Genomic DNA, 17,270 nt, shown 5'->3' with positions numbered 1-17,270 from the left:
TCTTCATCTCTTCAATTTGTGAGACCAATACTGTACCATGTGGATACAAAAACAAATGCATCATTTTAGGAATAGTGCCACTTCAAACACATAGTTTTGGCATTGTTTTAGACATTGACACTACACTACACAAATCCTTAATGGTGTAGTGTCAAAGAGTTTCCATTCGTATGCTCTACATGTTTTACTGCGTTGTGAAACTGATTGGTTCAAAGCATGAACCGTTAGATCACTTACAGCATCTATACTGCAATCTACGACGGGTCTGAGTCACTTGATGAAGTTAGGAAGCTTTTCCAATTGGTGTTGAGTGTATAGCGGCTATACTTCTTTTTTTTGTGCTTTATTTACCCAGGGAAGTAGCTGAGCACAATGCTCATTTTCAGCAACGCCCTACACATACAGTAGAAACACACAGACAGACACGCACATTAAAACCAGGGAGCTGACTAGTACAACCACAGTATATAACCACAGTTGGCCACAAAGCAGCTCCATTGGAGCAGCTGGGGGTTGAGTGCCTTGCTCAAGGGCACTTCAGGGGTGTTGGGGGAGGGGTGAGTGGTGGCCATTCACTTCCCCACCCAGATTTGTCCAGCCGGTCCGGGGGAATCGAACCAAGAACCATCCGGCAACAAGTGCGCTCCTCTAACCTTTAGGCCATCGCTGCCCAAAACTACCATATGTGATATAGTTATATAGTCATCTTTCTAAACGTACTCCCATTATGTGATGACGTCCGGGTGCTTTTCAACTTGGTAGTGAGCTTATAGGGGCTATACCATGTGATATAGAAATAAATGATAGTCATCCCTCTAAACTTACTCCCAATAACACACACCAGAGAGAGCCCAGCTGGAGAGCTGGGCTTATTTATCTGGGTCACAGCACTGGAGTAACTGACAGTGGGTGCTTGGACACTGGCAGGCACTTTGTGTTCAACATTTCACTGCGTGCCAGGCTGGAACTGTGACGCCTCGCGATGCACCGCATGACCATGCAAGTTGAATATAACCGCTGTGGGGCGGAAACCGTTACTTTTCAGGAAATAGGAAAAAGCGTGTTAACACTTTTCATAGGCTAAATGAAACCCACAGAAACTTTCACTTTCAAAATTTCCAAATTCATAAAATTCAGATGTACAAGCTCGCAACGCATTTTGACCTTGTAGACTGGCTATTTTCTCTACTTTTGCGAGACACTCTTGCACGACAAAGTATGGCATTAATTTACAAACAAAGAAGAAAAGAAAACTAGTTGAAATATGGAGATACAAGGTTTCTTCTGCTGCCTTACAGCAATGATATGCTCTCCTTGCTTTATCACAGCCAGCCACCTGAAAAGGGTCCAATTTAAGTGGTCAAGTGAGCGAACATCAAGTGAGTTTCAACACATTCAATCCAGGAACGCATCTGTGTCACTTTAGATTTCTTTGGCTATTCAAAAATAGCAGATCTACAAGCTCATAGTGCGGCACTGAGTGCCGCACTATGAGCTTGTAGATCTGCTATTTTTGAAAAATTGTGAACATTTTTGCAAATCTTTGAATATATATTCTACAAATGTCTTCTAAATCCTTTTTTTTATTTTTTTTTTTTTTATACTTATGTTGCTATATCAGTGGTGCTCCAACTTTTCCATGTCAACAACAATATGTTGTTCCAGGGACCCCCAGAAGCACAGATCGGAGTTAAAAATGTTCGTTTAAAACATATATATATATTCAAAGATCTTCACAAATTTTCTACATTTTCAAAAATAGCAGATAAGCTCAAATTGCGGCACTCTGTGCCACGCTATGACCTTTATATCTGCTATTTTTGAATAGTAGATCTGCAAGCTCAAAGTGCGGCACTCTGTGCCACGCTATGAGCTTGTATATCTGCTATTTTTGAATAGTCAAAGAAATCTAAAATGACACAGATGCGTTCCCGGTCTTAAAGGTCTTAAACAAATGGGGTATAAGCCAAGCGATATCAACCGTCACTGAGACTGTATTTTATCTGTATTTGCGGAAGAAATAACCTACTTGAAACTGAAGAAGAAGTATTGGAAAATGTTTTGGCAAGGATTTCCCAACTTGTAGAACTCGAAGTGAACAATTAGACATAATCTATTGTTAACTTCTACTGCAGTGCTCTTCTGTGAGCATCTACCGACACTGCATGCAAGTGTGGTATGATAGTGAACACAGCACAAGACGTCATCGGGACCTATCTGGTACTCAAACTACACCTCACAGTGCCTGCGGCACCTCGCGGCAGTCTCACAACATCATTAAAGATCCATCCCACCCCAGCCATCACTCGTTCAACCTCCTGCCGTCTGGAAGTAGATACAGGAAGATTGCAGCTAGGACTTCCAAGAAGAAAAACAACTTACCCAGGGCTGTGGTACAATTAAGCAATGCTGCTTTCACCCCGATTCCCTCCCACCCAGTGTGCAGTAACTGGGTGTCCTTTTTAAACATCTAATTTCGTTACTTTTGCTACATGTGCTCTTGTGCTGTGCAAAAGATGATTAGATCTATTACATGGCATATGCAAATTTGACTTAACCCTGATGCAATTTACACATTGCAAAAATCTGCATTTGTTTCCAGTGAGAAATATATTCAAGCTGTTTAACTGAGTGGCGTTGTGTAGAAATCACCCCCCCCCCCCATTTCTAACCATCAACTCTCCTGCTAACCGTTATTGGGACATTAAGTGCTAAAAAATAAACAATATTGTTAATGTTCTGTAAAGATGGGTCGCAGTTCAAATCCTCTTCGGAATATTGAGTGAAATTATCACATAATTGTTTGTTGTTTTCTTGTAAAACTGTGCAAAGCTAGATAGTAGATGAAAAGCACATTTAGTTTCAATTTGAGATGTGATCTGATGACCTATTCTAAAAAGAAAAAGAAAAACCCATCACCTGCGCCAAAAAAAGAAAAAAAGTCCTGTAGTGGCAATAGAGGGTAAATAAAAATTAATGTAAACATTTAAAGGGATAGTTCACCCCAAAAGATATATTTTTTCTATCGATTAGTCACCCCATTGAGACTTGAATTAATGGTAATTTTTTAGTTTTTGTCGGATTCCTAAGCCAATAATTTGATGACCAGCGGACCGGTAGGCAGTGGTTCTGCTAGGAGATACAAAGGAGACTCTTTGTGTATCCTACCGGAACCGGAAATTATTGGCTTAGGAATGCGCCAAAAACAAAAACATAACCATGAATTCTAGTCTCCATGGGGTGACTAATGGATAGAAAAAGTCATTTTGGGGGTGAACTATCCCTTTAAGCCGATATTGTTTGTCATCTGACGAATAGTTAAATCCACAAGCTCACAACCCGTCGCGATGAGACGGGTAGGCTATTTTTGAAATGTTCGAATCATTTTGCCTAGAATGAAAAAATGAACTTCTGTTTGAAAGTGGTTAAGTGCCAGCATTGCGCATCCTCATCAGTGCCAGATGTTTGGTAATCATTGTATTTGTACGATAATTTTACCCTCTGAGCAATGTACGATCAACAATGCCAAATAATGCCCAAACATATGATAATTGTGCCATTAAAAAAGAAAGTGCATGCATTTACTAAATTCCCTGGCTGCTGATTCAGGATCTACTTTAGCTTTAACACATTATATGGATTAAGATAAGGACATCTGATCCTAGATTTGTACTTAGAGGCAAAGTCGGTCTTTCTAGTCAATCGTTATGCTTGATGCATGACGTGCATGCCCCCATACAGGAGCGAGCATGGCTGCAGTTCTCCATCAGAGTGTGTGAAGAAGATAGCGGGAGGATACATCCAAGTTTACAGTAAAGTACAGTACAGTAAGTGTTACGCAACTGTACACTCGCTTTGACCAGTAATGACCGCAACACACTTGTATCAGAAACTGACTGCCCCAGCCCATTAAACCTCTGATATACGGAGGTTGAAGTTGAAGTCACATACTGTACACAGGTCCTGTTATGCACTGAGATACTTTTTGGATGATTTTGAAAAGAGATAGCATTACTTTCACAAGTACAAATATTGCTACAGCAAGCATATTGAATGCATAGACAGCATTACATCATTACATACTGATGGCTTATACAACTGTTGTTTCCATGTTTGAGCAATTCATTTACACTTATCTGTAGACCAGATTTGTTTTATCTAAGTATAGTGTCCAGGACGTCGCCTGCTTCCACGCAGCCTATGTGCTGTGTTTTTCTCAAGTAGGCATCTCGAACAAGGTTGTTGCTTACAATAAATATGCAGTTTTTGGAACAAATTACTGCGATTTCTCTTCTTTTGGCTGTGTACGATAATCTTCTTTAAAATTTGAAGCCTCTGGTTCAATAGTTTAACATTTCTCATCTGGCAACAGTGTTCCTTCTTTCACATCCCTCCCTCGACAGCAACTCGTCTCCAGGTGTTCTCAAGCTTTTCCAGATCCCTATAGCCTCTTACCTGCTAAACCATTCACCCCTCGCTGCCTCCAAACTTCTCGACACTCTGTGCCCAAACCACAAATTCTCCATTCCTTTTGTGCCACACACACACACACACACACACACACACACACACACACACACACACACACACACACACACACACACACACACACACACACACACACACACACACACACACACACACACACACACACACACACACACACACACACACACACACACACACGTACGTTACTGTAGCTCAGTCGGTGGCAAGTGTCCCAGAAGCCTTCAGGCTAACTAATGGTGGGGTGAGTGTATGTGTGTGTGCTCGCTTGCGTGCATCCGTTCGTGTGTGTTCGCGTGAGAGGGTGTATATGTGCAAAATGTACACAATGTGGTTGACTGTTACCAAGGAGGTCTCTGCTCAAGTATCCACGCACACACGCGCACACACACAGACACCCTTAGTGGCTAGGGGGGCTCTAGCCACTAACATGTAGACCGCAAACCAGTAAGCTAAATTAAATTCAGACAGAGCAGCAGTGACTTCATTGGACGGACACTCACTCGCCTAATGGTGCACCTGCCTTGTTGTCAAATTATTTAAAAAAACCTTGCACTTGTGCTTACGCAGAACGTTGATTGAACCCAAACAAGCACTCTCAAGCTTAACTGTGGTGGGAATTCCTTACACGCCAACAGACAATAATAGTAATAAATCACGATTATGGATGACCGTCTGTCTATCATGATTATGAAATAACCAGCCCAGCCCCAGTTCTCACACGTGCATGCCCCCGCACGCACGCACACGCACATACTTGAGCAATACCAGTGATGAATCCAGAGTGTTTCCAACCTAAAGGCATTTCCCTATCTCTCCCATTGTGTGCGTGCGTGCGTATGTGTGACTGTGCACACATACGCAAAAAACACTTTTTCTGCAAGCCTTCAATTTGAGAGTGGATTAGCATAAAAGAATGTCTAATTATCCTAATGTCATTGTTTGGCATTCCAGTGGTGAATTCAACAGATAATCTTAAATAGGCATATTTGGCACATTACTGGTTTACATTGCCACTGAGGCAGATGGGATTATAGGAACAGCATGATTGAGTGTGTTGCAGTTTTATTTTATTTATTTTTTCATATTCACACATTCTTTAGTTTGTATTCTTTTTTCCCCTATGATTTATTATCTTGAGGGGCTATCATTGTGAAAAGTCCAATATAGCATCAGTATAGCATCAAAAGGAAAAACAAAGCAAATCACAACATATACGGTATTTCCCATAATTGCTTCCTACTGTTAGCCTGCTGCCAACTAGTCAAACAGCACATCTTCTAGAATGTGCATCACAGTAATGTGAATCCTGTACTGTGGGTCATTTTAACGTCTACTCTGGATTTTGTGAGCACTCCAGACAGTTTTTAAGTTGCTTGATTCAGTATTTAGATATTTGATATTAATTTTATCAGGCACGCCCCCTTCCTATACAAACCCATTGCAACTTCAAACTTCATTTTAATCATGATAGATTCATCAATTGTTAAATACAATGGGTTTCTATCAAGGTGCTAGCATCCGGTTTCTAAATTGAGGCCATATAGGAAGTGACAGTGGATGGCCGCTAGTTTCGCTATTTCCCCCATGATTTCCCCCTGCTGGCTACAGAAGCAATAACTCTCTATTAAAGCGAATGGGTTTTTGGCCAGACTTTACACTTGATTTTATTACCTTAATAAATATTGTCATAAATACATCATGGTTTCAATCGCTAGTTTTAAAGTCTTCTTTCAATTACCATGATAGCGTTTGATGATGATGATGCGTTTAGTAAATCATGGTCCCATTAATATTTTTAATTAATGAGAAAGTGGGGTACGTTTGTAGCTTCTGGCTCCTACTGGTTCTACCAAGTGAAGACCCGCCCTCGCTGCGGTTGCAGCCAATAACAGTCGTTTCCGGTTTCTTTTCGGGACCGGAAGTTCAAAGATGCCGGATGTCAATTCAATGTCAAAACGGTCTGTAAAAAATATCTAAATACTGAATCAAGCTACTTTGGTGCTGTCTGGTGAATCAAGCTGTCTGGTGTGTTCACAAAAGCCTGAGGAGACGTTAAAATTACCCCAAACTTGTTTTAAAGTGAAATATCCCTTTAACCTGTTTTACGTTGGGGCTACCACAGGAGCAAAGTGAATTCTATTTGTAACCTAAAGTTAGCAGTAGAGAATTCCAATCCTCAATGCACTTTAACAAATGACCCAAGGGGACCTGTTTCGTGTTCTGATCCCAATGACCACACGTGCCATTGGACATTTTATCATATTCAACAGCATAATCTTTATGGACTCTTTGCGGTTCGACATCAGCACACAGGATCTTGGAATATTTTAAATGTTTCAGCCTTTTTTGGAAATACATTGTCCCAGGGAGACTACACTTTGTATTCTGGGCCCCATGACATACTCTGAATGTTTCATAATATTGAAATAAATAATCAAATCTATTAGCCATTAGCCTTATCTTATCTCATCTTCTCTGGTTTTCTGTTATGTTCCATCTCTTCTCTGCACAGTAAAATCCTCAGTGTTCATTTAACTTATGGTTACATTTTGGCACACTCTGTGTGGTCTACAATGTAGACAGTGTATCTGGTCTTGATTTGTTTAAAATTGTCAGGGAGACATCAGGTCTCTGCAGCATAGCGTCAGTGTGCTGCTTTGGAACAGATGAATGCAACTCATCCAAGACCTTTTACATTGAAGAGCTCCATTAATTTCACTCCCCAAAAATGAGACACCTACATTTATCTACAAAATGATTTACGACACTAAATTAGCTTATATCACACTATGGCTCTTTTTATGACAATAGTTAACACAACCTGAGCCATTGATCGATAATGATAGTACTTTCACAATATAGATCAGCCAAAAGAGTAATTGAGTGATTCAGGTGATTTTAGAAGGAGATGGGTGTAGGAAAGAGGCTATTTGTAGCAGAATGTAAAAGCAAATCAATCTTTCTCAAAAGATTAAAAAGGAAAAACGAATGAAATACCAAAGTTACACATTGCTGCCTTTCATGACATAAAGAAAAACCTGTCATTATGTATTATGGATTTGTAAACATTATAAAAAGCTGTTTAACTCCTGTTTAATCCAGCAACCCCACTATCTCTCAGAATGCACTAGTTTGAATTTGAGGGTAAACAACTGGCAACAGGAATCTACATCCATGACCAGAGTTTGGGCACCTGTTCGGTGCACTCGCCAATATCCATGGTGCTGAATTTCCACTGGGAAAGAATCCATCTCAAATTATACACGCACACCCTCTGTGTAACATTGCTTGATTCTCTCATCCCTTCAACTCTTCCCTTGGGGACAGCATAGCTCTATACTCAGACAAACAAGGTAGGCTATTACTTTAACATTAACATTAAGTAGGACTACATCTAGGAGGTTCACAGCACCTTGTGCAGCGCTCGAGCACACAACCACGCGCACACACACACACACACACACACACACACACACACACACACACACACACACACACACACACACACACACACACACACACACACACACAGGCTGGGAGTGAGAGGAAAAGTGAAACTGGATCCACTGAATTAATCCCAGAGACGGGCACCCATTAAGTTGCAATAATAGGCTACAATGAATCAACAGGCATATAGTTGTGAGCATGCTTGCATTTTTGCTTACATTTTTTTGTGATTGTTATTATGGTATAGCATTGGTTCTCAAAGTGGGGTCCGGGGACCCCCAGGGGACAGGGTCCTGAGTGGGGGTGGGGGGGTACCAGGGGGTCCCATGCAAAATGTGTTAATGTAGTGTCACAATCATTTTAACCACTTTAACCATATTTGTATACTTTGGCCATTACAAAAATGCAGATCTACAAGCTCATCGACATCACTTAGTGCCTCCATGAGCTTGTAGATCTGTTATTTTTGAAAATTCCCTGGCACAAAACATTTTTTGAGATAGGGGGAGGTCCGCAGCCAAATACATATCATTTTGGGGGTCCTTGACATGAAAAAGTTTGAGAACCACTATAGGACAGGCCTGTGTGTGTTTACCCGTACCTCACTGTTGCGCGTGAACTCCCTCTGCACCACGCTGATTACAGGCACCTGGAGCGCCTGCGAGATGAACTCCAGCTTCACCAGCTCGTCGCGGTTCCGCGGGAACGCGAGCATGGCGGAGACCCCCTGCACCACCACGGTGTGACACACACTCTCCAAGAAGGACAGCGGGTCCTCGGGCTCCTCCTCGGCGCCGCCGCCCGGCGTCGAGGAGGACGAGGAGGAAGAAGAAGAGGAGAGGAAGGGGAAGGAGGCGGGCAGCTCGCCCAGCCCGGACCCCACGGCCATGACGAGCTCCAGGGTCAGGTTGTAGGGCAGCACGTTGCCGGCCCGGTTCAGAGCCTCGGCGGCCAGGAGCACCGAGTCCCGCGGCGCGAACACGCGGCTCTCCCTCGAGGCGTTCTCCTTCTCCTCGCGCTGCCGCGCCAGGTTCTTGCTCCTGCTCCCCGCGCCCCGCTGGCCGTTGTTACCCGAGCCTCTGGTCCTGAGGCTCCCCATGCCTCCGACACTTGTTGTCTCCCCGCTCCTCTCCTCCAACAACCCCCTCGTCTCCCCGCTCCTCTCCGTCTCCAATAACTCCCGCAGGTCACGCGTCACCCTTGAAGATCCAGATCCAGATCCACCACCGCCGCCAGCTGTTGCCGTTTCGCCCCGATCCCCGTCGTCGTACGATCCGCCGGCGGGGGAGGAGGAGGAGGGGAGCAGCCGGGGCTGGACGTGCAGAGCCCCGACTCGGACCGTGTGGCCGATGCGTCTCAGCACCTGGCAGGGCTGCGGGTGGGACAGGGCGCCCGGCAGCAGCAGCAGCACCACCACCAGAGCGCACAGCAGCGGCAGCAACAGCAGTGATGGAGCCCCCCGCCGCCGCCGCCTCGGACCCATGGCTCCCATTATCAGGCTGCCGGTCGTCATGATCAGCGCTCCCCGGGAACCGGTGTCCTCCTCCCCCGGTGACAACAACAACATCCACCGCGTGCGTGCGCCCGCCGTCGCTCAGACCGGTCTCCGGCTCCGCTCGCGGCAAAACTTGTGCGTTATCCCCCGCCGACAACAACAGGCTGCGCGAGACTCATGGGCACAAGCCGCGCACATGCAAAAGAGAATGAATCCAAAGTCGTGCCGACGTCGTTTTTCATCTCAAAGGATTTTCATCAGCAAAACCTGTTTGAACATAGTATACGGATTAAGATTCCCACAGAATAGAAAATTGGAAGAAAAAAAAACCTCTGGAAAAACAAGCATAAAACAAAATATTGTGATTTTAAAAAAACACATTCCAGATACTGAAATCCATCGCCCACAAATGAAAAAAATATATTTTTTCTTTTTTTTCCAATATCCAATTTCACTGATGGGGAAAAGAAAAATATTCCATAATATACCATCCAGAGTGCAGCAGGCGCACTGTAACTGTTTGGTTTCCTCAGTTTAAAACATGAAGCAGGAGGCTTTTTTCCCAGACCTCCCTCCTCCTCACCCTGATGACACTGTCTTGTTCTGCTCAGCTCAGACCCTCCTGCACGAGACCGCGGTACGCGCCCCCCGTCATCACCATCTCCACCACACTGCACTGTCACAGAGGATGATCGATAAGTAATAGGCTAATAAAATAACTTCACCACTTAAACCCCATATGGGTAACGCGGAGTCCCTCAGGGACAAGCTCACAAGTGTTAGCAGATGGACAAGATCACAATGCCACCCGTTGCGGCGTTGTGAGCTTGTCGATCCGTTTTCAGCGAAATACCGATGCTTGGGTTTAAGTGGTTAAAGAAGTTAGCCTGTTGTAGCACCACACAGACGAAAAATAAAGTTGTTGTTTTTTGCACCTTATGTATTATTATGCACATAGCCTACCTGCCACTACTTGGACCTACCACTTTTGCACCTTATGCTAAGCCTCATGTTACTGTATCTGCTGATCTTGTGTAGGCCTAAACATGTCTATCTTGATTTTTGTATTATGTTCTGTTTGACAAGCTTAGGCCTATTTAATATTTCATTTTTTCCCCTCCCTGCTCTCCCTCTCCCTGCCTGCCTCCTTTTTCTTCTTCTGCCTTTCTGGAAAACAACAAAATTGATGGAGCTTATGCAAAAACGAATTTCACCCAATTCTTTCACACCTGTAAACAAGTGATGTGACAATAACGGTGATTCTCATTCTGATTCTTAAAATAAATGCAGTGCCACATTGACAGAAAACCTAAAAGAAGCCTATATAATTACACAACACAATGACAGATTATACCGATAAATAGCCTATCAGAGGAAGAAGAGACAGGGAAAAGAAAAATATACCCTGGTACAAAAACATCTGTGAGTGACAAATCCGATTCACCTGTTTGTCAGTGAAATTCACACAGTGCCAACAGCTTTGAGACACCAGCACATTGCCTCGCATTGCGTTACATCATCTAACACTGTCTAAGCCATAGGCTTTTGTACCAAAAGAAACCAAAGGTTATTGTGTGTGTAGGGTATAGGCCTAGAGGGCGGCGCACTGTGTTTTATGGAAATATAAAGCATACAGTATAGGGCAAATCTGTTACTGTTCATAGCCAAGTTACTGCCCGTACTGTAGTTCTCCCTGCTTGGCTGAGGGATAAAAAAAACAAGATCTTTCTGTGTGTGTGCGTGTGCGTGTGCGTGTGTGTGTGTGTGTGTGTGTGTGTGTGTGTGCGTGCCATGTGAGCAAGAGCGAGACAGAGAGATAGAGATACAGTACAGTATAAAATCGGCTACTGTACCCTGTTGTAAGTAATTCTATATAATCTTTATTTTAGACATTAGGTCCATAATACAAAATAAAAAGCAGCATACTGCATAACATCACAAAAAAGATAAAAAATAAATAAAAAGTATAATTTATTTATATACAGCATGTATATTTAAATTGTTCTCCCTATATTTCAGGGTCTAGTTTTGGTGAGATAAATCTATTATGAAGAAGATACGAATAATTAAACATTCCTCACGGTAATAGTCTTTATTTAACAACTCCTCATAGCAGCCAATTAGCTGTTAAACAGCAGCTGACAGATGGAATGTAGTGTGACTAATGCAATTCCTGTTGCTGCGGCAACCAACAGGTCAAAGGTTACTGCTGACCCAATCATCGGGCTCGGCGACACAGATTAATGATTCGCTAATGGTCTGATCTAGATTAATGGTGGAGTAATAGTCTGGCTTAATAATGAGAGACACGCCCACTAAAATACAGAAAGATCAATGACCCCTGATTGATCCGATACAGTATGACATCAGAGGATTGGATTGGCAGAGGCTGAGGGAGGAGAGAAGAGGCAGAGCAGATGTAGAGGAGTGGGGAGGCAGAGGAGAAAAGCAGAGCGTTGGGGAGAGAAGCAAGGAGAGGGTGAGAGGAAAAACTAAAGGATAAGAAAGGAGAGGAAATACAATGTAGAAGAGGGGTGAAGAGAGGAGAGGAGATGGGGAAAGGAGATGGATTGATGAGGAGAGGATAGGAGAGGAGGAGAGAAAAGAGGAGAGGAGAAGAGATGTCCAGAGGGGAGGGAGGGAAACCAATGGTTGGGAGGCAGGGTACACTGTAAAATCCTCAGTGTTCATTCATACATTTGTAACCCTTAAAGAGGTGCTGCCATGGTTTTGCACTTTTTCTGTTTTTCATGTGTCTATGAGGTTGATAGAACTTCATTAAGCCCCCTGGTGGTGTTTTTATGGTGTTTTATGTCTTCTCTGACCATTTTGAGTTTCTACCTGGAGGCTGAAACCTTGAGGGTCAAACGTGCCAATAGAGAAACAGCGCTTTAGTGACATAAGGGTAAAAACATACCCTCCCCCTCATTATCATAACATAACAGGTGTGGGCATGAGGAGGAGGCGGGACTAGAACAGGTGGGTGGTGCTAAGGTGGTGGAGGAGGTGCTAAGGTGAGAACCAGGTATACTTAATGATCTGGAGGCGTGTCCACATAAAAACGTAATTTTAGCAATTTCTGTACACTTTTTTGAAAAAAATCTTCCTCCTAGTATAACCATGATACCAGATGATTATGTTTTAGGGGGGGGGATCACTGAAAATCACGGTACCCCGTCTTTAAGAGCAGATACAAACAAATTACATCATGTGAATCTCAGGATCCACATGGGAACAGTGAGCCTGATCAGAGCATCTTCTTAAAAAATAAGTAAAATATTTCAAAAAGTATAAAACATATGTGGAAAACAAATATTGTAAGTACTTATGTGACCTACTGGCAGTGTGAACACTCAGATGTTACACTCAGACCACCCCTCATATCGAGGGTTGGACTCCTGCAGTTCCACACACCGTAAAAACAAAAGCAAGATAAGTCGTCAGTTAAAGAAGAAAATAAAATGTTGGAATACAAAACCACAGTACGAGAAAATAACAGGCAGGAAGGGGATAGAGAGGGATGCAAAGTGAGATAAGAGACTGCATCTTTCAAACAGCCACTGTCATCGCTGTTGCTGGGCCAAAAAGCAATTCCATACATACTTACACTTACGTGTGTGTGTGTGTGTGTGTGTGTGTGTGTGTGTGTGTGTGTGTGTGTGTGTGTGTGTGAGAGATGTAAATGCATTGTAATTGTGCCAAATTATCCCTGCTACAGTAAGTGAAAAAGAGGGTCTTTGAGGAATTACTTTTTCATGTGTATAACACCACATGGTAATTGAACTCTTAGTTAAATTAACACTTTGTATAGGAGGACTCCACCAGAATGACATTATTAATTATTTCCGCCAGGTCAAAAGCAAAGGGGGGGGGGGTTTGTCCTCCAGGTGTTTTCATTTTTAATTATGTAACTTAAATGTTATAATGGAAGTCAATAGATAATGGACCGGGCTGAAACATTGCCCAAATATAGTCATGCTGTAGATACGTCAACGTTGAGTGATGTAATAGACTGAACACGCTTCGTGGCGGAGATAGGCACTCTACACAGTGCATGAACCTCTAGTTATAAAAATAAGGTTTCATATATCATCATTGCCTCTATCCATCTGACAACCTAGCGGCAACTTCCCTGATGTCTTCATGCCCTCATTATCTCCTTGGTTTGTTGTTCCTTTAATCAATCTACCGGTAATTTCCTATTTCTCTCTTTGCTGTCCACCCACTTGTATGCATCCAAGTCCTGCGGCTGTCCTGTGCCTCCCTGTCTATCTGCTTGACCGGTTTTATTTGTTTGTTTGGCTGCACACATCCACCCCTTGTTTGTCTCCGTGGGTGGTTGTCTGCACCCCTGTCCCAGTTGTTTCTCCTATAGTTTTGTCTGCCCTCCTCCTTTCTCATCTGCTAATCTTTCTATCGACCTGATTTGAGGTTTGCCAAATCGTCTGCATGGCTGTATCCATGTTTATCTGTCTGTCTCTCTGCCTGCCTGTCACGCAACGGTTACAGCTGACTACCTAGTTGTCCATACATCCTGCTGTTTGCTGGTTTGTTAGTCTCCCTTTCCATTTTCTGCTATGCACTGTAGAAGCCTGGATATTAATTTAACCAAGAGTGCACAATTGTAAATTTGTATACATTCTCTGTATACAAATCAATAAATGAACACTGAGGACCTTACTGTGTCTGTCTGTCCCTCAGTGTGACTGACTGTGTACTTCTATTCTATTGTGTGTCCCTTTGCCTGTCTCTTTGTCGCTCTGTCAGTGAAGCTGTAGACTTAACTGACCCTTTGACCTTCCATCTAGGATCCTCCATGGTTCAATTCCCCCTCCAGTGACACACAGGACTCGGGAGCAGATAAAACCTGAAGGCATAAACCAAGGTTAAAGCAGTTATCAGACAGACAACTGGTGGTGACACACGCCTACAGAGAAGTGCACATTCGCACACACACAAACACACACACACACACACACACACACACACACACACACACACACACACACACACACACACACACACACACACACACACACACACACACACACACACACACACACACACACACACACACACACACACACACACACACACACACCTCCAATTTCCCTACTAGGTTTCGAGGTATGCATTCCTATGCATTAGATTAGATGAACCCTATAGATGAATTTCATTGTTTGTATACAGTTTTTATCTGGTTATGCTTGCTTCTTATGACATGGATTCTTCTGCTTTTTAGGATTTATTTATTTAGATTGATAGAGTATTTTTCTGCAATATTTATCTTATTCTTTTATTTATTTTTTGCTGTCTTTAACTAGTAGAAACATAATTTAATGTTTTTTCCGAAGCTGCTTGCAGATGGAAAACAAATGACAACTAAAGCAATCTTGATGCAAAAGTGCACACACACACACACACACACACACACACACACACACACACACACACACACACACACACACACACACACACACACACACACACACACACACACACACAAACACACAACCACTTGATAAATGTGAAGTGAGATTTTTTTATTTTTCATTTTTTACTAACACAAATCAAATCATATTTTTAAATAACCAAATCTACATTTTCCAAAATTAACTACTCTGCTGCATTGATGCGGCAAAATTGTGCAGTTAGAGAATCAACATGGTTCCCAATTTCCCACACTTTTTGAAAGCATTCCAGAGGTTGTCTCACAGCATGTTTCACTATTTCCAATGCTCCCACTGGTTACATGGTGAAAAGTCATCAGTGCAAGCTAATGTCACCACATGCAAAACTGTTGATGTGAGCAAAGACACTGTGGAACATATTCAACATGTCCAGCAGGGATGGAAATTGTCCCCCAAACCCAGTCGGTGTGGTAGAATTCATGGCTGAGGAGACGGGAGTTTATCCCATAACTACTTAAAAATCCTGCCCTGTACTTCTTCATACTACAAATAGCAATAATAGCCGATCTACAAGCTCAAGATGCAATGTGATCTTGTAGATCTGCTATTTTGTTTTAATATTTATGACACATTTTGAAAATGTGCACAAAATAGGGATACCAGGGCTAAAAAATATCAAACTATATTTCCCCAAATGTAATATATGTACTGTATTTAATTCAGTCTTAGCAGAACCAGGGATAAAACATATTCCCACTGGAGATAAAAAATGAATGACCAGAGGGGTAATATCAGAAGCAGGGGCATGGATTTCCCCTCATACTCCACAGCAAATCAAACCCTGAGGTTATACAAAGGAACCAAACCACAGAGCGGAAAACAGCTAGTGAACTATGCCGTATTCACAACATGGTTGCATTTCAACAAGGCCGAGGCCTACAAAGTAGCACCGGCCATGCTCTCGTCCAACTCCTTCTTCACACTAGCAAACAGAAAAAAATAAAATAATCGAAGTTCTCACGGTATTAAACTACTTTCCAGGTGAATGCAAGGTATTCACAATGTCAAATTTGTAGACTAGAAAGGAGAAGCCCTTGGGCTTTAGCCATACTAATATTCACACTGTCGGGAAAGCCCAGCAGGACTACAGTACCTTTCCGTTCGCCAGGACAGTTTGCCCACGGCGGAATGTGGATGTTTTGATAGAACAGATAACCAATGACCAATGCCTCCTCACAAGCTGATTGCATTCTAACTCTAACACACTCTGCAGGACATCTCCTTTACTGACGGTTACTGTGAAGGCGTCAAAGCCTTTTACTACACATGCCCTGGTTCCATCGCATGCTCTAGGACAGAAGACATTGTGACAATGGCATCAACCCGTGGTGCTTCAGAGGCCAGTGCGTCTGCCCATGTCAATCTCTCCCCACCACTGAGCGTCTGCGACAAAGCTGCTCCTACCGAGCTTGAAGCATCAGTGCTCTGGGCTGCCCCGTTCTCTCATATTCAACTCCTGTCTCCACTGCCTCAGATTCAACGTCTTTCTAACAACTTCAATGACTGCTGTTGCGATAACCTCAGTCTTCATATTTACATGACCTGCCACAGCCTCAGCCTCATTGGTGGTCACCCCAGCAACATCAGTTGTTGTCAATTTGGCCTTCCAAGCAACCGCCACTATGGTTCTCCGCCAGCTGGGGGGGGAAAAAACAATCAGCATCGTCTCTTGCACCTGTGCACAACCAGCTGTCACCACTGCCGCCTGCACACATTAGATACAACTGCCTCTCTTGTGACCTTAGCCACACACTCAAGAGGAGGTGAATGGTGACTCCACTTTCTCATGGCACACTGCAGCTTCTGTCTCCCTGCCAAACATCTGCCACAATGGCCTCCGACTCAGTAACCTCTACGGCCCTCAAACTCCAGCTTGGCTAACGCACCGACTGGCTCATCTCAGCTGATGACCACAGCCTTCTGCTCTACAAGCTCCATTGTTTCTCCCCAGGGAGCTCTTCTCACTGGCTGACAACTGTGTCTGCCAGGTCGACAAGCTCACAGAACCTCTCCTTCTTTCTCTTGTCCTTTTTGAACTTTTCTTCGAGCTCATCCAACCACTCCTGATGTTCCTGCTCCCTTGCCTGAGTTCCCCACACAAAAAAAGGACGAAAAAAAGCCATTTATTAGAGAAAGAGACATGCATGTTCCCGGATATGGTAAATTTACTCCTCTGCTATAGACACCAGCTGAGCCCTTTTCAAATGGTTAAACGAAGCTAACAAACGATTTGGCGATGTTACTAACACTACATGCCAACCAATTTATTCAGAACCCGGATGAGCCGCCCATTTATGTCATGGCTAAATCCCCAGCTACTCATTATTAACAATCAGTAACAGTCAGAG

General features: G+C 43.3%; 1 protein-coding gene across 1 annotated transcript in view; it reads right to left on the bottom strand.

The window, feature by feature from the left end:
* Nucleotides 1-9,439, bottom strand: part of grin3a (glutamate receptor, ionotropic, N-methyl-D-aspartate 3A) — a gene marked incomplete at its 5' end in the record, with an annotated part of 81,902 nt that extends 72,463 nt beyond the window's left edge. Inside the window, 2 exons of the mRNA XM_084047196.1 lie at nt 8,558-9,101; nt 9,228-9,439. Of these exons, the coding sequence (XP_083903322.1) occupies nt 8,558-9,101; nt 9,228-9,439 (756 nt within the window). The remainder of the gene's footprint in view (nt 1-8,557; nt 9,102-9,227) is intronic.
* Nucleotides 9,440-17,270: the final 7,831 nt, after the last annotated feature.

The sequence above is a fragment of the Gymnoscopelus microlampas genome, assembly GCF_963454915.1.
Source record: "Gymnoscopelus microlampas genome assembly, chromosome: 21".
NCBI classification, from domain to species: Eukaryota; Metazoa; Chordata; class Actinopteri; order Myctophiformes; family Myctophidae; genus Gymnoscopelus; species Gymnoscopelus microlampas.
This window is presented reverse-complemented; position numbering and strand designations above follow the sequence as displayed.